This window comes from Aplidium turbinatum, chromosome 7 (genome assembly GCF_918807975.1).
Source record: "Aplidium turbinatum chromosome 7, kaAplTurb1.1, whole genome shotgun sequence".
Lineage (NCBI taxonomy): Eukaryota > Metazoa > Chordata > Ascidiacea > Aplousobranchia > Polyclinidae > Aplidium > Aplidium turbinatum.
This window is the reverse complement of record NC_137478.1, coordinates 27357017-27382880: the sequence shown is the minus strand read 5'-3', so window position 1 is coordinate 27382880 and position 25864 is coordinate 27357017. Positions and strand designations below refer to the sequence as shown.

The following is a 25864-nucleotide window of genomic DNA, read 5'->3' as shown; positions in this document are numbered from 1 at the left end:
CAAAGAAGGGCATCATGCTATGTTATAATGATGTAACCTACTGTCAAGCCTTAAAGCAACCTGCGGCCATGGCCGCTAAGTAGTGCTTGAATGACCGCCGGTGCTACCTCCTCAATCGGCCAAGTTTGGCCGCCGGTCTCTTCTAGCCAATTATTTAATTTCGCAATAGAATGATCGTGGATTAACTGTCGAAAATATGTAGTATCAAAGAGTGACGCAAAATTACGTCAGCGCGTCATAATCGACACTGTTGCATTGTGCGGGAAGATTTTTGTTATTGATGGAAGATATCCATCTGCGATCACCAGCGCTGTAAGTCTTGTTTGTAATTCCCGACGTTTATTTTAACAAAGTGTTAATCCGAAGTGCTAATTTACATCGGCTGGTAATATTGTCGTTTTTATGTCGATTAGATGTTGTCGGACATTGAATCGTTGTTAAAAAGGAGAACTAAGTTAGTTGACATCCGAGGGGAAAACATTTTTTGGTCATATTTTGCAAAAATTATGCTTCTTTTTAGTAATGTCCTTCACATCATTGAAATACTTATTTTATTACCTTGCGGTCATCGTCAACTCATGTCGAAAGTTGTTTTTCGTTGCTAAAAAGAAGTCTAGGGGAGTGGCCAACTTCTTTAAAATCAGCCACATTGGAGACACTCGTGCGAGTGTCGTTAGATGGTCCCGCAGTACTATATTACAATCCCGATAAAGCAGTTATTGCGTGGTGTAACGATTCTATTGTAGGACGTCGCCCAGGCCCAGCCTTCAACAACGCTAAGTGATCATTCTAGTATTGTTGCAAGTTTAATTCTATTTACTTGTGCTATCGTTATTATTTGTATTTTGGCCTCCAAGCACGCAGATTTGGCCGCCGAGAAGGAGCTCCCAGTAAGCCACGATGGCTGCCGAAAAAAACGAGTTTGAAGGCCTGTACTGTGTTGCAAAATTTTGTGCCATAAATATTATTTTGAGGCAAAAATGAAAGATCATAATTAGGCTAAAAGGGAATAGCAGAAATTGTTATATTGCAAAATGTGCAGTAGCTTACATGACTTTAAAAGGGCACCATTGCCCCCCCTGCCCCTCCATCTGCAGAAAAATTGAGGGCAGGGGGGGCATTCGCCCCCCCTGCCCCCCCGCTTCCGGCGCCCCTGAACGTAGCATATACAATATACATATCAGCTGGTTGTTGTCGACTGATATCGTACCTCGAACCTACTCGAATACACGCTAATGGGAGACTAGCTTACTACAGTATCTCTACTGAAATTACTGGTAGCCTATAGCCTACTCGAATAGCCTGCAATATTTTTGTGTTTAAAGTTTAGTTAGTGGATGCTAGAAAAGCGGCTTGTTTGCGCATATCATGCAGGTTATGCAACCTTACACTCTTGATTTTTAGGAATACTATTTCATACAATTTCGTAAACTTGTGCAAAAATTTTATCAAAAGTACAGTACCGTAGTCTAAGTTTATCGTATTTTTTTCTTCTGGAAATCACTTAATAGAAACTGTTGCAATGAAGGCAGCTGCTTCACAATGATATAAAAAAATTGAACAAGTTATAAGTACGTTAGCAAACGTTTCAAGACAAAGGCTTCCTCTTTAATCAAATGTTTGTCACGAAAGGTATGAATCACCTAGACAAAAATTAGATGTGACTTATCGCATGCAATTCATAGAGCCTACTGAAACCATCTCGTAGCAACTGGTGGAAAGTTCTCTCTAGCTATCACAGTAAGGTTGTCACATTGCATCGGTTGGTTGGTTTGAACATTTATCCTCGGACTAACAAAGTCTCTGACAAGTTGTTCATTGCATTCCTGCTAGACATACACAAAGTCCAGTAAACTTTCCAAAAACTCACAAACAAATTATCCAAGCTTCTAATGTCATGAAAAATGAGGTAGGCTAGCAAGGAATTGTCGAACACACCTAAAGTTATGACGTACCGTATAGCTAAAACAGTAGGTTCAGTATAATGAAAGGAAACGCAGTGGAAATGAAAGAATGCGGCACAACGACAGTGTAATTAATTAAACTGAAGAACGCACAACAGAAAAGCAATGTTCCCGTTTATTCTGCTACACATTCGTTCTCAATTTTAATGGAATGATTTCATTTCCAGTAAAAACCAACAACAATCCAAGTTTTTTTGAAAGAACTTGCTGAGTTTCGTTTGCTCGTGTAAGCCAGCAAATGTGCTTTTCAAATTATGAACATAATTATATTGTATATCTTCACCTAACCGAAAGTACGACGTTTGTTTTTTTCTTTGCACAAAAATCTAATTTTAGTTTCAGGTTTAAAAGATCGAGAAATAAGCATTACAAAAATCAGAGAGTCAATACTTTCTTTTTTAACTTCTTCTTTTGTATGAGACAGGGTTGTTCAGATTTCAGGGCAGGTGATGAAAAGCCAGGTGAGTGTAGCTTTGTCCAGTGCTGCTATACCATGCATTCCATTTTGTGCCTCGTAAATGGAACATTCAAGAATGACATGGTCAGCAGATTGTTCTATCGCCGCATTTGCAAGTCAATGGGGGAGCCAAACATAGGCCTACCACATTTTCATCTTCTAAAAAGAGGACAGGTTTCGCAAGCAAGTAAAATGCAACTAGAACCGTTTGAAAAATCTTTTATATCTTTTTGGGTAAATAGCCCATTGGTCTATGAAGAAAAGGTTACAGCAACAACAGACGCAATAATAAAACAAGAAAAAATATCTGTCAGATTTGGTTAGCCCGTGAATACTTTGCAGTTTTCCTAAGCCATGACTATCTAGATTTAGAGACACGGTCTGTTTTTTTTTTTACATTCTGCAAGACTTTTCCAAATTTTGGCTACCTTTGGTAAACTGTGTGAATTTTTTTTAAATCTAGTTTTGCATCTTTTTTGCTTCCTTCCCTGGGTGACACAATAAGTTTCAACATCACAAGGTTTGGAAACAAAGAAGACAATTTTAACGAGAAAATTTTAGTCGCTCTGATACCCATTTGCTAACAGTCGAGTTAAACATTTTTTAGCTTAACTTTTTCCATTTTTACTGCTTTCACAAGGCAACAAAAACCATTTAAAATTGGAAATAGAACTCTTCATATCACAAAGGTTTACTCTTTACCTTTTGTTCGTTACAGAGTTAAGGTTAGATGTACTTTCAGAAAATTTACAATTTTGCTGCGATTGCATAAGTTACAAAAATAATATGACCTAATCTCTAATGAAACTATAGCAAAATGTTGACATGCAAAATAAGACTGTTCATTAGGCATCTATTTATAATTTCTTTTTTTGGATCTTCTGGTTACTGTAGGCTAATTTGGTAGAAGAACAACAAGACCTAAGCCGACTGCAATGTATCTGTGAAACAAAACAATGACAATCGGTCTTTCGGATTTCGAAATTACGCTGCTTCTAACCCTATACAAAATCATGATAGCAGTAGCATACAGTTAGAAGCATAGTTCCGGTAAAGCTCCGAGAATTTTTGGTGTTCTCAGGATGACGGAGTTAGTTACCCTTGCATAAACCAAACAAACCTATGCCTATACAAGTTAAAAAGGTCTTAAACAGCAGTTTGCTTGAAGTGTCGTTCTCAAACTTTTCAGAGATGACGAATCTTGATCACGTGACGCGTATCTCATGCCAGTTTATCGTGTTCATTGTCGTCTTCACCTCAGAGAAAATAGTACAAACAAATATAATTTGATTTTGCAAAACAACATCGTTGCAGGTAAAAACACTCATGGCTACTTAAAGATACGGCCTGATTTGTCACATTTTGCAGAAATTTCCAGATTTTTCTAACTTTGGGCGAATGTTTAAATAAATTTTTCTAAAAATTATATTATTACGCTTTCTTTACTGTTTTCCCCAGATGACACAATAGGTTTTAACATCCTCACATGTTGAAAACACAAAGAAAATTTGATTTCGAAGATTTTCGTCAGACTGTTAATTTTTCAATAACAGTCTGATTAAGCATTTTTCAACTTACTTTTTTTCATTTGCTATTGCTTCCCCAAGGCAACAAAAAGCTTTTATATCATTAGGAGACAGCAAAAAGTAAAAAAAATCTCAGAAAATGTCAGTCAAACACTAGCAGTAGCTGTAATCAAAATCTGCAAAATGTGACAAATCAGGCGCATCTCCAGGTGGCCATGAAACACTGGGTACAATTCACGCAATAACTACTTCAAAGTAAGTTATGCAAAACGTATCAATAAATTAAGGTTTCATAGAAGTGTCAGCAACTTTTATTATGTTAAATATAGATTTAAAAAAAAAGCATTTTAAGGGTTGGACGCTCCAATTGTGAATTATTCATCCATTGAGGTAACCTATTGATTAGCCAGCTTGTGTCGCTAACTAATTTTGTTATATAACCCAACAGTAATCCACTGATCAAAATTACTGATTTATTGATAATTTTCGCACAAACAGATTCTCGATTATTCAATCAGACGGCTATCTTAATCGGCGGCTTAAAAAATCCCTTGTTGGTGTATCCAACCTTAAAGTCAACCGATTTACGAAGAAAAGCAATAGTTGCGTTCCGAATGGTATGTCCACATTGTTTAACTTAAATAACAAGAAACTTTCATCAAACTATAAAATTTCTTGAAGCGTTCACAACAGCAAAGCAAGCGTACTTTTCCATTGATCAAAACCGCATTAAGTCGTGAAATGCGCAGTTTACAGCTAGGCCTAAATCAAATAACATTGAATTCATGATCCACCGTTTATCATGTCATTATTTACCAAATTGAGAGTAGTTGTTCAGTACTGCATTTATGAAGTAGCTAAATTATCGAGCTGCATGCAACAGGGCTGCATTCATATTTTTATGTGGAGACCTCGAGATATTGACTAAATTTTAACGTCACTGAAACCAGTGGCCCTTTCAGGAAAACAGCTGGGGTTAGTGTTTTTATAAAACAATTGCATCATCAAGTTATTCGTAGTGCAGGCAAAATACAAAAAGCCTATTAAAATATTTTATTCTTTTCTTTTTCGAGCAACTTCTGACTGTAGTCGCCATTTGTTTGTGCTTGTGATGTTCAGTTCAGTTGTTTTTAATTCATATCAAAACGTTCAATCCACACAAGAGAAACTATAAACGAATTAGAAAAGCAAATAATAATAAAGTTTAACAAGTCTGAAAAAGTGCATCCAAATCGTCTCTTCATTTTCTTGTTTCCATTTCCATAGAAAGACCTTTTGGCGTTGCGCTGAGGCAGGTTACAAGCTTTGTGCATCTGGTCTCTTTGCCTGCTGAGCGTGAAAAGTAAATGAAAGCTACGTCATGATAGTCTGCATGTATTGACATATTTCTTACGTGACAAACAATATTTGATAAAGTTGTAGCTATATACATCCAAAAGCAATTACCCCGATACCTTTATCAGTACATCGGATTCTTAAATAAAGTACGGTATAATAATATCGAAGCAACGATGCCTTTGCTTTCAGTGTGAGCCTGCCACACCAAGGAAAGCTCTCTAGTCTTTATCCAGTGCCTCTAACGAATGGAATAGCTTTGATACTTCGTTAGTTGGTCGGTTACAGAAGTTGATTGATTCATTTTGAAAAAAAAGAAGCATTTGAAGAAATTATAAAGCAAAAAATTCCAACTGACAGTTTAGAAAGCAAACCTGTGTCAATGATTTAACAAAGGCTTGACATTCTACACAATGCGAAACTGCACGAAAATGGATATTTCAGTAAGTTAATTTTACTTATTTTCTAATTTCCCAGTAAATTTGAACGTGTCAAAGTCGAACGGCTTTGTGCAATTTTGAAAATTTTTGAATGAAAAAGGCCAATGGCTAAGTCATGATGAAACTCAGTTTTAATTGTTTCAATTCACATTTTAAATTTTAGAACTCACTCGTATATGATGTATTCTGTCTCTGTTGGTCTCTTTCCCCTTCATCAGCGTCAAACAGGCGTTTTGTTTTTAACCATGTTCCACATTTTGTCTTAGTAAGAACAGCCGTCCCTATGACTTCAGGTAAATCCGAATACAACAGAGGATTAAAAGCGCAGTTTATTGGTAACAGAACAATGGCAGCCACAGCATACGCTTCTGAAGACAAAACCCACCCTACAAAATCGTAAGACCAAGTTAAAAAACGTCTTTTAGGTTAAACAAAACATAATAAAGTGATGAAAACGCGTGTGGTGATTAACTATGTTGTAGATGTTGGAACTTAGCTTATCATGATAAATGATAGGCAACTGATGTGCTAGTGATTAGATACAGATGCCAAATTACGCAGATTTGTGTTAATACATTTTCTGATAATTTCATGTTCTGAGGAAACAACTACAATCTTCTTTCGTTGGCTAACTTCTAATTTAAAGCGCTCATTTAAAGTAGCAACACATTAAACTGGACTTACGCAACTTGCACAATAATTAACGTATCTTATTTTTTGGTGTTTTACTTTTCCTGTGTCTTGAATAAATTGGGAAGGTTTGTTGATGTGTATTTGAATATTACACATTAACTACGGCGGGCTTTATTCATTATTCAATATCATCTCACCAGCAGAACTGATAAAGGCCATAATGCATATAGGAATCCAGCAGCAGAAGTTAGTGAATATGATCCTGCTGATTTTGCGTTGAAGATGCACACTTGCCACATCATTATTGGTACGGCCAGCATTACGACTTCTTTGAGTTGTAATTCTGTAACGTGATCCAAATAATAAACATGAGAAAAACTCAATGAGTTGCTCTTGTGAAGAAAAAAGCGTTCTTCCCGGCCATCAGCACAAGGCTGAGCACTCACTATATAGTGCAGTGAGCAGTTGCGATTCGCTAACCATAACGGTGTCTTTGTGTTACTCGTGTTAATGCATCTCAGAAATATATTCAACCGAAGCATGTTATTCTAAAACTGCTGCACAAAACGATCCTACAGAAACAGGTGGTGGAACTAGTATACGGTGTAGTTCATGTAAGTTTTTGAAAACTGCTTCCCAAACAAAGTGACGTACTATTTTCTTATGAGCAGCCTATAAGCCCTTTTTAAAGTCTTGCTAGTTTAATAACAGGTTTGTTATAAAGTTTTGTTGAATTATTTTAAACTGTTTAATAACATTTTTTTTTTTCACACGTTTAATGCACCGAGTGGCCTAATTAATAGGAACGTATCAATGTACAGCAAAGATGTACTTTGACTGGAATACACAACAAAGACTGTACGCTATACAGAGCAGTCATTGTTGCAGCATCCTATCCAAATGTTTGTGCCTTATCATTCAAATCCAATCCAATCGACGCTTATTAATAGCCGGTGACATAGCTAGAAAGACAATTGTAGGAGGGGCAAAAGCAACTGTTGGGGGGGGGGAGCAACCGTCATTTAAGATAAACTAGAGGCCTAATGGTAATAAAACGTTGCAATATTATTAAAAAATATTTTTTTGGGGGGTAAACTAGAAGTTTGGGGGATATTGCCTCCCTCCAAGCACCCCGTAGCTGTATCCCTGTTAATAGCAAGTTATATGTTAATAAGACAATAATAGCCTACTTGTAAATGGCAATGTATACTCCAAGCATGTAGATGAAGGCAGTGAAGTTGAGAGTGACAATAAAGAAGGAAAATCCCCAGGAACTGTCCCTGGATGGATCCGGAAATATCCGAGGTAGACACACTCCGTGTGCAGAATAATATCCAAAGTAAAGATTAGGTACGTAGGTATTATTTAACCGGGATATCGTTTCTACCATGCTCTTCCAGCTTAAAGACCTATAAATTAAAAAATACCACTTACAATAAGTTGTCTACAGTTCGATTTAAAAGATTAAGAGAATGCTGTTAATGAATTACTTCCATCTTTAAATTTTATAAATCTCTGGGGAACACACCACTCCCTGCCCATCCTGCAGGCCTACAACGTTTATTCCACTGCAATAAAGCCAACAAAATTTGATATGAAAGCACTAAGGAACAGGCTTTGTCGTATGCTTACCCATTGAGATTCTTTGAAAACACGTTAGCACTGCTGTTTTGTAAGCTCCACAATGATGTGGTCAAGTCTTCAATCTTTTGTCTGGTGGCAAAGGTTAAAAATGGATTGTTTTGGTACCTGTAAATGTTACAACTGTCAAAATAATCGGCAACTGATCCCTTGCGGTACAGCGGTGCCATAGGACCAATCGAGCATCAAGAAAAAACATTTTGGTGGTGGCGCCTCAAGTAGCTTTGGTTCCAAGGTGTTTACAAAAATAAATGAAGGCAGTGAAGTTGAGTGAAGTCAACCTGCCCCTTTAGCTCAGTGGTTACGCATCACACTTAAGATCCAGCGACGCTGGTTCGGCTCTCGGAGCGTGCGCTTGAGAAACGCATCTCATCACTGCTATCAACGTTCGATTAGTTTGGCTAAAGAAGAAAATCAGGTTCGATAATTTTGGTCAAGGTAAGCTTACTTTTCATTTGATAAGTTGGGCCAAGGTTAGTTTCGATGATTTAGGTCAAAGCAAGGTTGGTTTTATGATTAGGGTCAAAGTAAGGTTACTTTGGGGTGAATGAGTTGGGCCAACGCAAGGTAAAAAAGGCAGTTTACTTACCAAACCTCTGATAAAAAGTAGTCCGTTAGATTCTCTGTAAGAGGTAATGTTGCAAGAGTGATAGCCAAAACCCAACAAAACAGAATTAATGCCACGATGTAACGGCTTTTCAGAAAGGTATTGAAGGGCCTGAAAAAAAACCGTACATTTTGAGAAAACTGTTTAAGAAAATTTGACGTTTTTTACTATCAGAGCAAGAAAATAAAAATTGAGAAATTGTAGGAAAACTAAAAAGTTTTGCATGTTTGATGCTCCTAGTGAAGTAGGCTAACTACCGGTACTGTACAAGTTTTGTAAAATGGCGAGAGACTGAGCTGAAGTCACTTTACTAGCATATATTTGCAGAGATGTACGTATACGCCGCATACTTGCGGCGTAGACTTTTTGTTTACGCTAACGCTTGCGGCCACATTTGTTTGGATAGTTTGCGCTTGAGGCTACACCGTAAAGTTTTCGCGGTTTTTTAGCGCATAGCGTCAACGCATACTTTTTAATGTCTTTTTTTCGCTACAACACGCCAATACCTTCCAGCGCTGCAGTTGAAAGAATGTTTTCAATGGGCAAAGACATATTGGAATCAACACACAGCAAAATGTCAGATGAACACTTTCAGATGCTTGTGTTTCTTCGTGGAAATTCAAAATAAAACTTGTTTGTTTCGAGTGGTTTGTACCGTGTGAATGTTTGGCACCTAGCAAACAAAATTACTTTACGCTAGTGTATGCGCTGACGCCGCCAACTTTTTTTACAAGTTACGTTGACGCATACGGCGTATGGTTTTTCGAACGTTTGCGTTAACGCTGACGGCGTCAATATTTTTTGTATGCGCGTACATCACTGGATATATATAATAAATATAATATAGACATATTCAGAAGCAGGGCAAATTGTTGACATTATTCGATGACGAAACAATTTTTTGTGGCGTTCACACTGCACAATGCTCGAATGACAGCCAGTTCTATGCTTGATTGTGCAAATAGTTGTTTTGTACTTTCATGTTAGCCTAATTCAGTGAAAGTTTTGACCATTAAAATTAGATCATACCAATGCATATTTTATATTGCTGATTTGTATATTTGGTTCCATATTTTGGACGCGAAATGTGATGTTGAAAAGGACCTAATCTGTACACTTGGCTTTCCATTGGTCAGATTACTCTTGCCTCCACCAAAGCGAAATCGAGTCCGTTTTATCTTTTTTGAATTGATGTAGGCTACAAGCTATCTGCTCACTCGCGCACTGAGGACGAGTGGTATCTTCCTCTTGCTGATAGTGTGGTGTTGAGGAACAGACCGCAGACCATATCATCAACTGTTGCACCATCTACTATCCACCAAATACAGCCGAACGTCTGTATCTCTTGAAATATGAAACCAAAGACTGGCTGCTTTGTATTAGCGACTCGATTTAGTTCGGGAAACACCACTAATTTAGAATGGTAAAATAGGTTCTAGGTCTAGGCCCTGAAGCCAAAATGTCAAAAATGTCAATTAAGAAGAAGCTGACAAAACCAACCGAGTAAATTTGTACAATTGCCACTCTCTTCCACACGGCGTTAAATTTTGTCAAAAATCGCGTGAGAGGCGACACATCGAGAGTGCACATGGACACCACACAGTAGAAAGCAAGCAAGTTCACATTTCGTCAAGTGGAAGCGTAAGTGGAAGCGTAATTTTGAGTGAATCTAATTGATATCTGACGTACCATGTGACGAGGCAGAAACGCATGGTCGCCATGGTTACAAGGAGAAAAATGGAGCACTCTGTACTGATGACCGCCATGACGCCCATTGCTTCACATGAATAGCTCGTCCTCCACTGAATGTCATGTCTGCAGTAACTTCCACTGTATCTAGCATTGGCAACGCCCAAGCTAATCAGATATAGCTATAAAACACATATTCCTTCATTAATGGATTCACTTAATTTTAAACTAGTAATCAACAACAACAAAAAATGATGTTTCTTTCTGTTTAGTATACAAACACAGGGCTGTTAAACCCATTATTTAAAAAAGTTATAATATCGCTGGTTAATGAAGCTATCATAAAATATCTTGATAGCCTACTGTACGAAATTACATCGCATGTTGAGCAAAATGCACTCGTCGTGTAAAATGTAAATGACTATCAAAAGCGTACAGTGACCATGCATTTGCAACAGCATTAGGCTATTTACTTTGGGCAAATTTAAGAAGGAAGTCTAGGGTAAGCATGTAGTTGTCGGTTCGATACCTATACCGGTCTATGCTTTTGCATGTCAATATCAAAAAAATACGAGCACTGAGGATTATAAACAAGAGATCAAAATTGGTTTCGCGTTTGCATAAAGTAAAGTTGAGCTTTTGTGGCATATTTGAAAACTAAATATTTAAAAACTACATAGGCTATAACCAATTGCAAATACGACTCAAAAAAGTACGGCTGCTATCAGCATCAGATAATTTAGCATAACAACAAATAATAACTATAGTATAGGCTACTCACAACTTATTAAAATTACTAATAGGCTATGGCCCACTTCAATAAATTAGTGTAAGCTACTAAGTAAGATGTTCAATCTACCCCCAAAAGCAAGTCTGCTAATCCCAAGCTGATGACGAGCATTCTGTGGTTGAAAGAGATTTTACTCATCCTCTCCCCTTTTGACCACATTTGCCACGTGTTGTGAGCTATTACTCCAATATTTCCCACCACCGCAAATAAACCTGTGACAACAAATAAACTACAGATGCAGCTGAATAAAAAAAGATAAGTTACAAGTCTTCTCTAGTCAACAGTGTGTCATAACGTCATGTAATGAGGTATATTAAGTTTCTCAAAAAATATCACCATGTGATCCATAAAGTAGCCCCCCCCCCAAAAAAAATAGGTCATTTTTTTCCAAAGGAAAGTTCCCCAGACCCCAGTAACGTTGGTCAAAAAAAGTTAGGCATTGCGAAAAAAGGAAAAACTTTATCTTGAAACTAGCACCTAAATGGTTGAAATGCTTGGTCGACCTGACTGACAGATGCATAGCTCAACCTCAAATGTAAAAACCAAATTGCGCTCACGTCCATCAAAACTTCTGAAAACTTTAATGTTTCTACCGTCATTGCTACAACTCAAATTGTATCATTTCAAGATACAATAGTCCCCGCTTAAGTCCACCTCGGAACCAGACGACTTTGGGCTTATTAAGCGGAGACGATTTTCTGCTACTTCTATAGGCCTACATTCAGTAATTCCGGACCGGGCCAAATTGGGCTTAATACTGGGACAACTGTACTTACCGTAGCCTACCAAGGTAGAATCAATATAGTTTTCAAAACGTTTGCTAAACATGAATCTAGTTTCTGAATTTTGGGCCGTCGTTTTACTGACACCTTGCCTACTACCTTGCACACCTCACACTTTACCTATTATCCAAATAAACACTTGAAGAACATAGGAATTGATGAGGAAACTATCGGAAGAAAACGGACTGTCGGAACATTCTTGGCATTCGTCTTCCCCGCCCATACAGTCTTGGACTCCATTGCAAACCTATAATTGCATTAAAATTTGCAAATGACAGATTTTAAGATACAGTCATTTTGGTTGACACAAATGCATTTAAATCAACTTCGTAATGGCTCAAGTATTACAGAAATGTGCTCTTAATAAGTCTAAAACACTCTAAGCCTACACATTTTTTCAGCTGGAAATGTAAATGCTCTGAAAAAATTAGACTGACATAGAATAAGTCTTAGTCAAAAATGCACTAGCTTAAAAATAATTTGTCATTATAAAATTAACCCTAGACGATGATACTGAGCAGGACTACAATTAATCTGCGTAAGAAATGCCAAACGCTAATAAGTTCAATTGACACTTTACCTTGCTCTTTGGGAGATATTTGGGAAAGCCACCGTTGCAGTAAAAGTGGGTATCCAAAGAGCAGTTCAATTCATCGCTTTCATCAAAGCAATCAGAAATGGCGTCACATTTAGATGACACATCAATGTGGATTGGTAGGTGAGAAGCTCCTCTGTCCTGGCAGTAGATTCTAGGAAATGTTTAGAAAACATGATGACATGGTTTAGAATTGACTGAAAAAAGCAGCGGTCGATAACTCTGTGGCATGAATCAATGAGAGTCTCGAGTACTGACGAGTACTGACGGTACTGACGAGCCCAACTTTAAGGGGGAAACACCGGTGTCTATTGCTGTCAATTTTCGCAACACTCGACTTCTGAGAAACATATGACGACAAGGTTGAAACCATTCGTCTTTTAACAAATGGAATATGTTTGTTGAAGTTTTTAAACTGATCTTTTTACAAGCTGAGTCTTCGAGTAGAGTGCTTCAGACGGATAGTTTTCAATTTGTCTCAATGAATAAAAAGGGCTATTGAAAATATAATCTTTATAAAAATTTGACATCCTCTAAATTTGCCCCAGCAGTCTGATAGAATTTGCAGGCAACCACAACTTTGTTGCGAATTGATTCATAAATAAATCAATTTTTTGCAATTTCATTTTCTTTTTTTAGAATTTACACACGCTGATCTTACCTATGTTCGCAGTAAAACTCATCCGCAGATGTTTCAGGAGAATTTTCATCACAGGTTGGATATCCGTCACATATTTGAGATCCTATCAATGCTGATAAGGAATCGGGACATCTGAGAAAAAAATGTTAATTATAACAGTAACGTTCAAGAAACTTAGATTATAAATTGGCTTATGATTTTTAACGTAGCCTGTAGGATGGGGTCAAAACAATTTAATTTAAACTCAGTAGCGTTGACAGGGATGTCCAGGGGGTACTTTTGGGCCCGGTCCAGGAGTGATTTTAGTGATCCAATACTTTTCCAAGGGTCCAGTAACTTGAAGAAACTACGTTGTATACGTTGGATGTAGTGCCTTTTTCTTAGTCGTGTCTTAATGTGGGGCCCTAGAATCTCATTGATCCCGAGCTCAAATTATCCTCTCAACGGCCATGTACCACAAGCGAAAAGAAAGAAGTCGCGTTATCGTTGATTATGCGTAATTACTTAATGTCTCGAAACGCCAACCTAACGCCTTTCTTCTGAGATGGCTAGGAATAAACTTTCAAACATACAGTGAAACAAAACTAAATCTCGAACGACTCAAAAGATCATATGTTTTTTCAAGGAGGGCATCAACTGGGACTGCCCTGATAATTGGGCAGTCGTTTTAGAAAGCAACCAAAACAAGTCGTAGCTTACATGAACCCAGTTGTTCCGGTCACCAAATCGCAATACTTCGGCAAAGAGTCACCGCAGAGTGTGGCGTTGCATTCATCCTCAAGATCTTCACAATCTGGTATCCGGTTGCACTTTTCAGTATACCGAGGCCTGGCGTGGCTATAAGCTGAGAAGAAAGATATCTCGATTCAAATTCATTTCCTAAAAGCGTAAGTGCAGTGAAAACAATTCCGATTGCTGAAATAAACGTTTGTGTAAAGAGCTTGCTTTGCTGTCCCATGTTAATCGTTTGATTGACCAATCGAGGATCAATTTGCACAAAATTTATCTGGGGATCAATAATCCGATCTTCTATTGAACAGATCACAGTCGGTGCATAACAAAAAAAATAATAATCCGAAAATTAAGCTACTTAATCGGCCAATTTGCTTCATTGGTGAATGATCTGCTGTTTGTGAACCTAATCTTAAGTGTGTTGCCAAAATTGTTAAACCATGTCAGATCACCAAGACAAAAATTACTTGCAAGGGAAGATCGCTTGTCATACCTACGTCAGTATACATTTAAATATAACTTACCTCCTTCTCTGATGGGATTGTCGTAGACAGATTCTGGATAGCACTCGAAGAATAATTTAGAGCAATTCATCTCATCTGAATGATCAGGGCAGTCAAATCTTCCTATTGAATATAAATATCATCAAAGACATTGCATATGAAACAACGTGTTGCCTATTGGTTACTTATTAACACAGTTTGTTGCAGTCTTATTAAACTGGTAGTTAATAGGCTTTACCCCGCCCGTTAACTCAATGGTTCAGCGTTCGACTCGAGATCACGCGGCACTGGTTCGGTTCTTGGGGTGTGCGCTTAAGCAACGCATTCCAAGGACTGCTCTCTATTCAGCGGCAACTAATGGATGGAATAATTTTCTGGCAACAACATTTCAACAATCGGAAACTTCACTCTGTCAATCTCGGGAACAGGCCCTGCATCAAGAGCCTCTACAAGTATGCGAAACTACCAGGGATAACCTATCAAGGCTTTGTCAGTCCGAGAAAAAGATAACAAAACAAGGATGTATACTTGATGAGTAGGTAAGTATGAGTAGATAAGCATTTACTTATTGTGCTTACGACATTGAAATTAGTAGCATAGAAAAAACCATTAAACTTTTGTTGCTTATAATTTATTAACAGTTTTTACCAGTCATATACTGTATATAAACTCATACGCTTAGTTAGTAATTGCTTCATTGTTCTACTTCATGTTACAGACTTCTATGTTTTAAGCATTAAAAGCAAACGTTCATGTAAGTGTTCATAATTTAAGATGCAAGATCATTCCTAATGGACAAAGATTAGAGTTGAAAGAAAAAGAAAACAAAGAAGTTGATGCTCGTGTCCACCTTCAAGTATTAAAATGACTCGCCAACACATCACAGCGCTCTTTACTGGAGAACCTTTGCAGCATCAGGCTGGCAGTAGCCTATCACCATTCAGCCATGCAGCTAACAAAAATGCTGATATTTTATTTTTCAGCGCAAAGTCTGACTTAAAGAATACACTACATTCCACCTTGGGCCAGAACGTTTAACACTGGCCACTGGCTCTTGACACTACTGCATGTTTAAGTGTTCTTTTCAGAGGAAAATTTAACAATCTTAACTGACATAAATAGGCTTAATTTTGGCCTGAAATAGAGAATAGTTTATCTGAGGTACACAGCATGTTACAAACGTGCTTTAAATGCATGCAACATTATTTTGAAATTACTAGTCAAAAAAAGTGAAGAAAAATTTAACTGACAAGCTAAGTAGGCTGAACTGGCGCGATGATATGATACCCATTTTAATACAATAGAAACGATAACATTATTTTGATTACCAGCACTTACTGTCGCATTGTTGGCGTTTTGGGATATACATGGATCCGTCAGAGCAATTGAACAAGTCAGTAAAGTCCACATTGCAGCTTAATTCATCGTCCGCAAGTGGGCAGTCGTAAGACCCGTCGCAAACCGCACTTTTGTCCAGACACATGGCAGAAGCGGTTTTGTTTTCCTTTTTACAAAGCAACTGGCCAACTTCACAAGCTCCACAGTCTTGATTAACTGGTTGAATAAAGTTCTCAACGTTAGAGTATACTCAATGTTAAGCCTATGATAGCCTAACAATATCTATTCTTACATGCATGGTTGTGTAACTACGAAGGCTAGCTTAAGTTTTGTCATGTAATATTTTTTTTTTCTGAAATAAATTTAAATCTTTATTTATACAGTAAAGCTTATCAACACTACAAAAAGAGTACTCAATGTTAAGCAAAATCCATTCTGAGCAGATTAAAGTAAAATTGTTACTCTCCAAAAACCTTAAAATAAACCAATTGATCCAATAATTATCGTCAGTTATTATTAAACCATTAAAATATATGTAAATACAATTTTTTTTAAAGATTCCACCAATAGCGAAATAGGTTGTTAATGATGTAGGGTAGGATCAACTTTATTTGCTTGAATCACTAAATTGGTGATTCACCTAACATATTCATTGGTAGCCTACGTTTTATGAAGACAGATAAATAATTGATAGCAACTTGATAGGATTGAATTGCATAACTTCAAAACAATGCATAAAATTAAAGATAACTACATAAGTTCGAACGTTTTCGGCAATACTTTCTGCCCTCATCAGAAAAATAACTTATGATGAGGTGGAAAACTTCTTCAGTAATCGCAATAAAAGCTTTTTTTAAATTACCGCAGTTCAATGCTTTCCACATTGAGTCAAACAGGAAAGACCGATCAAATTATGTCAGAACATGCCAAAAAAAGCTGCAGAAAATGTCCCTAGATTAGAAAACAAAATCTTCGTTGGAGTGAAAGCTTATGCCTATGAAAGAAAAATGCTTCTAGCTTTTATCCAACAACAGCTTGCCAGTAGCCACTTTACATGAGCTTTCTCTGAAAATGAGCGAATGTAGCGTATTACGGAGTTCAAGATTGGGTACCATACATCGGCAGATTGGCTATCAAACAAAGTTTAAAACATATATTTCATGCTTTTGGTTCGCCAATTGAACACTCTGCTAGCAGACACCTTGCTGTTGTATTGTGCATAGGTCACCGCTCCAGCAGTTTGAGCACTCTGGCAAGGTGGGTGAAAGTATCTAAATGTCCTTGTGTACCACAAATGGAAAAATCACTACGCTGAATTACTTATATAATAATAATGCGTGCAAATCTGGCGTATGTTTACTGCACTGATGACTGAGACCTTGAGGTCGAAACAGTGACGTCCTGTCTGCAGTTATGTACTGTATTTCATAGATATGCACCTTTCCCCAGCGACCATTCAAAAACCTCAAAGAAAAGTAGCATACAACTTCAAAACTGTATCAAAGAAACCAGATGATGACTTTCATTAATACTTATCTGTGTACATAGAAAATTAATAAAACTAGATTTGAAAGTAATAAAAACAAACCGTACTTAAGTACCCGCCAAAGAGATTGAACCCAATAAAGCTATGTCTTTTATCTGCTTGTAAGACAGTCAAGCGCGTGAAAAGAAGCAGTGCGGCCCAATCGACATTAGGATGAGAGCTGATGAAGACAGAAACATGATCAACAAAACTTTGAATGCCATATGTACTGTAGGAGCAATAGATTTTCTACCATCCCTAGCCATATGATTTGATGTTTCAGAAAGGCTGTCTTAAGTGAAATTGCTTGAACTATACTAAATTGTACTACCCGGGTATTACTTCCTGTTTTGATTATCTAAAATCTAAAAGCAAGCATTTTATGGTATTTGAAACACAAATTTATAAAAGATGTAGACTATGCTCTGTTCTACAGTCTTTGACAAACAAGGAGTCTGTTACTTGGCAACATATGTTTTATTCACACATAACCTGCTTGGACACCGAGACGCCGAAAACTACTAAAATTGGTAGAACAGATGTTTTCCCAAAGTTGAAGTTTTAGGTTTGGGGTTTGGTGAAAGAAAATCTATAAAAATTGCATGATATTTTGTGTTTCATAATCATTGCTATGAATGGTGTTGATGTTCTGACTCCATTAATTGTTATGTTACAAAATCTCTTATCTAAGGTTTACTTGTGAAGTTGTTACTTAATGATAACATGAAACGTGTCTAAGTTGCGTTTTGCATGGCTTCCTATAATAAGAATTGTCGTTTTTAACAAATTACTTCAAAACTACAAGAATGATGTACGGAAAACATACCTAAAGAGGAAGATAAAAGTCAATCAAGATTGAAGCATAGAGGGACACTATTGTCAAAATTTTGAGTGTTCTGAGCACTTGTTTGAAGCAACATCATAATAATCAAAATACTAGAGGCATTCGAAAAAACAATGTCATTTTCAGTTTCAATGACCCCAAATAACCCTACACAACCATTGAAACTTACTTTGATAGCAAAACAGATGAACAAGTTGAGCTACGAAACTATAAAAATGTATATTGAAGCTACCAAGGACTATTTTGTTGCAATAATGGCTGTTGAAAGACAAAAATACCTATAAATGCGAATGGTTTATGGCTATGCAAACGTCGAAGTACCAATAAACAACAAAGTGACAATAAACAACTGATGGTTTTGTAAGTTCCTTTTTCACTTTCTTTGTGTTAAAAATTGAAATAAATCCTCCATCATTTCAGCCAAGCAAAAGGGAGCTATCAGATCAGTAAGTTTAAAAATCACTGGTTGTGACTTAATTGCTCATCTAGATTAAACTACCGTACTGTACAATTTAAATATATCTTACGTATCTTGCGGATATATTAAAAAAAAACTGTAAGATTGAGCGGCGTTAATTGGTTTAACTCTCGGAGTGTGCGCTTGAGCAACGCATTTCAAGGCCTGTTCTTCATTCACCGGCACCTATTGGATGGAATAATTCACAGACAACAATACTTCAACAATCAGAAACTTTACTCTATCAAATTCGGTGACCAGGCCTGCATTAAAGCCTCTACAAGGATGCGAAACTCCCAGAGTTAAGCTCTCATAGAAGCTTTCTCAATTCAAGAATAACTATTTCAATAATCACTAAAATAAAGCCTGCTTACTTTTGCAAATTTGATCACAAATATCGGGTTTATCGGAGCACAAGCATTCATCTGAGAGATCTCGACAATGAAACATCCCGTCGCAAAGCTGTCGTTGGGAGATGACAAGTGTTTCGTCCAAGCATTGAAAGCAACGGCCATTGGAATAAGCTTTAGTGAAAAAATTGCATGGACTTAGAAGATGTAGCGTCAAAGATTAGATTAAAAAGCGTAGACAATTTTAGCATCAAAACAAATTGAATTGGAAATTTTAATCTTGACGTTCTGTCATCATGACCAGCTGCTGGAACTGTATTGTTGTACAAGGTAGCCTAGTTGTGCCACTGTAGGCAAAGTCATAGTGGGATATGCAGAATGTAGTGGTGATATCTTTTTTACTGAGTGAATAGCCTATAACTACAACATATGTTTTCAATACATGCAGGTAAAAATATCAAAAAAAAATCAACGTAACTAATTGCTGCAACAAATCATCCAGTATGTTGTTGCCATATATATTGGAATGGCCGTTCATGGAGCCTAATAATTGTCGTCGATTGAGCATCTGGATTGAGACTCATATTTTTTTTCACGTTTCCTTTGACTACATGTACAGTTGTACACTTGTACAGCTACGGATTAACGAAGAACAGCCTTTCTTTGCTCTCATTATCTGGACATTCAGACCTTCTTCATTTGATGGAAAAAAGAGGACATAGTCGTTAAAGATATGATCTGCGATTAAGTTCTCAACGAATTGAAGAGAAAGATGCTGTTTGCCATTGGAGCAGAGCGAGGTCTACTTGTACCTTATTACTACTGCATTGCCGAGATGTGAGAGCCGTGGAACGACGTTCGAAAAGGCGGCGGTTCGACACCGCTCAGCATGCAGTTGTGTCTTTGGTAAGACACTTAAAGGCATGCCTGAATGTGGACACGAAGATTGGTTTCCTTGCCTTCTCGTCCACTTAATCTAAATCTTCAATCACCAGGCGTAAGCGTGGATTTAACAAACAAAAATTACATAATTTATGTCCAAAAAGAAGAATTTTAATCTTCAATGCGATATTACTGTAACTAGTGGCCTAAGTCAAATGCCATGGAGCCTTTTTTGCAGTAGAGAATCTAAAATTAAACTTTACAATTGTCAGTAAACAATCGAAGATTACACCAACTCATACAAAAATGATAATTACCAGACCAACGCGATTGAAGCACACGTTGACGAATAAAAGCTTCAAAAGTAGTTTTGATTAGTTACTTATAGCGAAGCGTACAATCAATGATTAGATTTGATCCATTACAGAAGCACTCGTCAGTTCCATAATCGCAATCCTGTACCCCATCACAAGTGTGTTGCGTAGGAAGCATACAGAAGGTCGTCTCTCTTGTTTTGCTGACAGCACATTGGTAACCCGACGCTCCAGGGCTGAAAACAGAAAACAAAGGCGTGTCAGTGAGAGAAGAAGAGTTATTGGAAACAAAACAAAACGATTTCATTTTGACGCAACATTTTCTGTCTTGATCTCGCTTCCAATAAACTAATTTTAGTAAAATATTTCATTTCGTTTCGAAATAAAAGCAACTTCGTTTTGTCGCGAGTTCGAAATACGCAAGAATCAGAACGCTGAATTTATGGAATTACTAATCATCAGGACTTAAGCATATTCAATACAAAAATACTTTGAATTTTTAAACAAAATTTTGCAATTGATTCAGCGCATGTATCGCATGGCCTTCGCTTTGTAAAAAAAAGGCAGCTGCCCCGCCTCAACAGAAGCTTATGTTCCAACATCACGTGATCTATTACTGCTCTATATTGTGTTGCTATCATGGGTTGCGTCCTGAATATGTTTCAAGACTTTCACAATGACACACGGCTGGCAATTCTTGTCCACTTTTGCTGTCCGAAAATTAAATATGCTTTGACAAGAACAAACTTGGTAGAGAAAATTCGTTTCACAGTTTGTTTACGAGTGTTTGCAAAGTAATGCCAGTTCCACAAACTTGTGGTAATAATGTCGACGTCAAGCGGCAAGCTGATGCGGATACCATGTTAAAAAAAACTCAACTGAAGAGCGTCCACACTTCGTTTTGGTCAATACCCACATGGACAAATCACATATTAAAGTAATCGTGGCGTGGTATGATAAATCAGCACGATCTTTGAAGTAAGCTTTAGTTTAAACATATGCACGTAAAAACAACGCTCAATCAATGTGATCACATTAGCGTAACAGCTTTTCACATAATATAGCCGTGATTTTGCTAGCTGGGTAACACTGAATGATTTTCAGAAGTTTGAAAGTCTATGATTATTATTTTGTAATAAAGCCTCGTCAGTACAGTAACTTCATTTTTTATAATGACATCAGAACAATTCTATTGAAATTTTGCAATTAATCTTTGTGAGTGCAAAAACTTTATTTTACCTGTACTTTTTTTCATCCGAGTAGTCAAAGCAATCGTAGACATTGTCGCAAAAGTCGACTCTTGAAATGCATTGTCGACCAACCTTACTGTATGGAGAGCTATCACACATCAAGGAATGATCACAATCACACTCATCCGTTCCTAAGCAACAACGTAGAAGTGGAGTATTTCACAACCCAGACAGCAAAATCCGTCATTTTTGGATTGATTCAACGTCTACAGTCTGATGTCTGCAGACGCTGAATCGATGCAAACACGACGAATTTTGCTGTCTGAGAGTGTAGCTTATATGGTCAAATCAAACCACTGAAAAATTTCGTTTTGGAAAGAACCCTTTTTACTAATACGTTCCACCATGGCCATCTAAAGATACGGCCTGATTTGTCACATTTTGCAGAAATTTCCAGGTTTTTCTATCTTTGAGCGAACGTTTAAATAAATTTTTCTAAACTTTAGATTTTTACGCTTTCTTTATTCTTTTCTCCAGATGACACAATAGGTTTTAACATTCTCACATGTTAAAAAACAAAGAAATTTTGATTTCGAAGATTTTAGTCAGACTGTTAATTTTCAATAACAGTCTGATTTTGCGTTTTTCAACTTACTTTTTCTCATTTGCTACTGCTTCCCCAAGGCAACAAAAAAGTTTTATGTCATTAGGAAACCGCAAAAAGTAAAAACATCTCAAAAAATGTCAGTCAAGCAGTAGCTGTAATCAAAATCTGCAAAATGTGACAAATCAGGCCGCATCTCCAGGTGGCCATGGTTCCACAATTTAATATGCACGCTTCTTCTTCATTTGAGCTTCTTCAAGACGTCGATGGTTCCTCAGTCCTCACCTTACCTCAAGGATGGTTCCCGGATTATCCTAAATATTAGGGCCTAACAGACTACTGGAGAGAAGCTATAGTCTTTGATTAGCTGTTCTTACACACTATTAAACATACGAGTGCATGTTGTTACATTCAAGACTAGTCAAATAACGAGATCAATCCCATAGTTTTATTACATAAAAATCACAGCAGTATACCCTATTTACTATACCCAATGTGCAATCAACTTCATTATCACAGATGTATTCTTTTGGCAAATAGCAATTTCTTATATTTTCTCCAATGAGCACATGGCAGTCGACGCCGCCCAGTTGATCATGAACGTGAGGGTTGTAAGGTTCTTCATCACTTCCATCACTTTAGTGAAAAAAAAACATCATACAAACATCTTTTAAAATACATAGGCTACATAGTAGCCTTAGAATAGTGTTATGCACAACCGTCAAGCACAGGGCCGCTGAAAGGATAGTTCGGGCCCGGTATCACTGAGACCTCAGGCCCCAAAATCAAGACACATCTAAGAAAACTGCAACAATATCCAAAGAATATGTTCTGGTTTTTTCCAGTTTCGGGGACCCATGGAAAGATTACAAGCTCCTAAATTACCCCCGGGCCCGGGTCTAAAAGTACCCCTGAACTCCCGTCTCCCCCCCCCCCCCGTCAATGATACTGGTCATGTATGGTAGACTGGTGTGTTTATTAAAACGACATTTTAGTAAAAGAACGAGAATACCGATGGATGAAACATTTCGTGTTAACTCTGCAATGAAAACTACGCAAAGCTTTTCCGTTCAAATTTTTAAGTTCTTTTTTGTTCGGCTTGCTGAACAAACTGGCTTAAGGCTACTTGTGTTCTAAAGTTATAACCACTGAACAAATGTTATGACTAAAAACATATTGACGGTTTCACTGACGAGTTTTGCACAGGAAGCTATCCGATACGACACGGTTCACTTTAGAAGTTGCGCAAAGAAACTAGAATTAAAACCGCGCTGTGTCAGCAATGGCTCTTAAGCTTTTCGCTGATACAAACCCTTTCAAAGACGTATCAAGCTTCCGAAGTCTTAAATGTCCAAAAAGACCCTGAGTGAAATTGTTTGCAATACCGTATTACTTAAAATGTCTCTAATTCATTGTTTTTAATAATTGATTAAATATTTTCCCTAAAATCAATGTAATTACGGACTCGACTTCTTTAAAAGGTTTTACCGACCTTAGATCACAAATCACTGCTATAAGTACTTTTACATGGTTAGATGAATCGGTAGATTGGCCTATGTCGCCAAACATTTCGGTAAGTCATGGTCTGTCCACCAGGATAACTTTTCTATAGGCTACTACAGCGACGCAGCTAGAAACAAAATTTTAGGAGAACACAAGTCACAATTAATGGGAAAATATTTTAAAATTTGAAACAAATGGTTTGTTTAAAAATAGAGCTGTTGAATGCAGCCAAACATTTATAAAACTTCATTCAACATGTTATGCAATGTCACTAAAACGTTGTAGCCTACTGCAATATCAATGAAAACCCATTTTGGTGGAAGCAAAATACAATTTGGCGCAGGCGATTGCTACTCGAGCCCATGGCTAAAACCTTGATACTTTCCAGATTTACAAAGACTTGCGGCAGTCTGCCATTTTCGTCTATTTCGAGTATTATCATTTAACTCAATGCCTTTTAAAGTTTAATCATACACAAAAGAATTGCTTAAGTTACAATATCGTTTTCAAACATTCCCCTCATCCCTTTAATTGTCATGGTTTCATTGTATCAGAGTTTTATCAATGAATGTTAATTTTCGATCGATATCTAACTTCATTGCGAATTTTTGTTAAAACACCAGCAAATCTACAACATCATTTTTTCAAAGGTTTGCAAAAACATTAAGCCTACCTGCAATGTTTTACTCCGTCGCAGAATTCGTGTACTCTTTTCACACAGCCAACTCCATCCGCGCAGTAAATCGGTGAGTGTATGGAGCAGGTTCCTATAAAACCCAGACATATCTGTAGTGAAAGCGTTTAAACTTAATCAACCACACTAAAAGTGCGCCGTCCAATTGTGCACCGAAAAGTGTTGTCGGAAGTCGACGGATAAACTTCTCCACTGCTGCTGCGCAAATTTCCCAAACGCATTCTCTTCTCCCCAACGACTTTCTGGTTTATCAAAGCTGAGAGTGATCTCGAAAAAAAAACGAGTTTTTTAGGAGTATTTTTCCGACAATTTCCAGGTGATGTCTAAAAAAATTGATCTCTCCCTACTTTAATAATATTTTGCAGCCAGCTCCAATTCAAATTTCGCCCTTAACGCCTGTGAAATTTCATTTAACTGATAACAAAATTCCTCGTTCAGCAACACTAGAGCCAAACCTTATGTTAATATATTTGGATGCAACGAAAGCAAACTTTCCAAACAGTCCATATTACAAGGAAATTCCCATAGCAGAAACTAATGAGCGAAATATGGCTTACTACTCAGGCTAACAACATATAGTTTGCTCAGCAAGTGGCGAATCTAAATGATACCAAACGTAGCAGCTTAACGTTCAGTCAGTCTTGCACGTTGGTAAGGCCTGCTTGGATAAGTCGCCATGAATCTCTAATTCTTTGAAAGTTTTTGGTGAAAAAATACAAATAAAACTGTTTTTGAAAAAAATGGCTTCATTTTCAGCACGAAGTGATTTGAGTTTGTCCAAGCAACATAAGGCTTTGGATTGCGCATTAATGTCTTAGTTTCATGGAGTACATATAAATAAGAATGAGTATGTTTTTTATATGAGCTGATGTAACTGCTGTTGACAGCAACAAATGCTAATAATTCCACTTTTGTAATGTATGAGAAAAACATTTACGCTCCGGGCCGAAAAAGCTTGTGCATTTGAAGATCAAACTCTAATGTATCTACTGACATTTCAATTTATCAGGTTAATTAAGTTCGCTTAATGGCGACCTGACGAAATAAGTCAAATCAGCCTGTTCTTCCTATTGCAGTTTTCTTTGTATCACTGTCAGTCATATTCCCACCCAGCAAACCAACCTTTTTTTTACATTGATTTGACTTTTGCAGACGTTAAATCAATGCAAAAAACGATCAGTCTGTGATGGTCGAACGTTATACATGCAGAGCTTGGCAATGTCTACCTGTGTCATGGCATGTGTCATGTGTCTGAATTCGTTTGAATTTGTGCATGGAAACAGGAAATCTCTGAAAGGTTCAATAATGGAAGACAAATAAAACGCTTTCATGTAATGAAAGTCGTTTGAACACCTATTACTCAAGCACGTCTGCAGATATCTTGGCTGAGTTTCACGTTGGTAACCTTGGCTGCAGTCCCAACATCAGATTAACAACTTGTAACAGAGTCACCAAATTTGTGTGTTCTTCAATTTTGTGTTATATTCATAATGTGAACTTTCAGAAAACACAGTCGCGCGACTTCTTTTGTGTCAAAACGTAAAATGTATAATTAAGAATGACAAATTGTGCATTGCACAGATTCAAATGCTTTCAGTGTTGTGAAAAACAAAAAAATTAATTGGGGAAACTTTGGGATACTGGTACCGGAAAGAAAAAGCAACTGGTGGACACCGGTAAAAGCTAGACTTTGGTCATAGATTTAAGAAAAGGAGTAAGATAAAAACAAGTCTGATTTACGAAAACGAAAGAATATAAAGACCACTTTCTCAAACGTTAATCTCTCTTTTTATTCTCTTGTTCTTGCAAACTATACTCGTTTTATGCTC

At 37.2% G+C, this 25864-nt stretch overlaps 2 protein-coding genes across 2 annotated transcripts in view; one reads left to right on the top strand and one right to left on the bottom strand.

The window, feature by feature from the left end:
* The window catches only part of LOC145774004 (uncharacterized), a 99553-nt gene that overhangs the window by 59566 nt on the left and 14123 nt on the right, over positions 1 to 25864 (top strand). The gene's annotated exons all lie outside the window — the stretch shown is intronic.
* LOC145774003 (uncharacterized) lies at positions 3600 to 21409 on the bottom strand. The gene is made up of 17 exons (XM_082585133.1): positions 21284 to 21409; positions 20129 to 20280; positions 18873 to 19022; positions 15673 to 15888; positions 14356 to 14457; positions 13799 to 13943; positions 13121 to 13231; positions 12445 to 12613; positions 11985 to 12111; positions 11152 to 11294; positions 10293 to 10474; positions 8586 to 8714; positions 7988 to 8104; positions 7546 to 7764; positions 6553 to 6698; positions 5893 to 6108; positions 3600 to 5273 (listed from the first exon to the last, which is right to left on the bottom strand). Exons 1-17 carry the CDS (start codon positions 21391 to 21393, stop codon positions 5188 to 5190), a joined length of 2520 nt encoding a protein of 839 aa, XP_082441259.1. The 5' UTR covers positions 21394 to 21409; the 3' UTR covers positions 3600 to 5187.

What these genes read in the sequence shown, in the direction of transcription:
- LOC145774003 (XM_082585133.1), bottom strand. Translation starts at nt 21,393, where the DNA reads ATGTGTGATAGCTCTCCATACAGTAAGGTTGGTCGACAATGCATTTCA. An exon ending in GAGTTTTACTGCGAACATAG is followed by an intron (nt 12,614 to 13,120) that starts GTAAGATCAGCG and finishes AACATTTCCTAG; the next exon opens with AATCTACTGCCAGGACAGAG. An exon ending in AATATCTCCCAAAGAGCAAG is followed by an intron (nt 12,112 to 12,444) that starts GTAAAGTGTCAA and finishes ATGCAATTATAG; the next exon opens with GTTTGCAATGGAGTCCAAGA.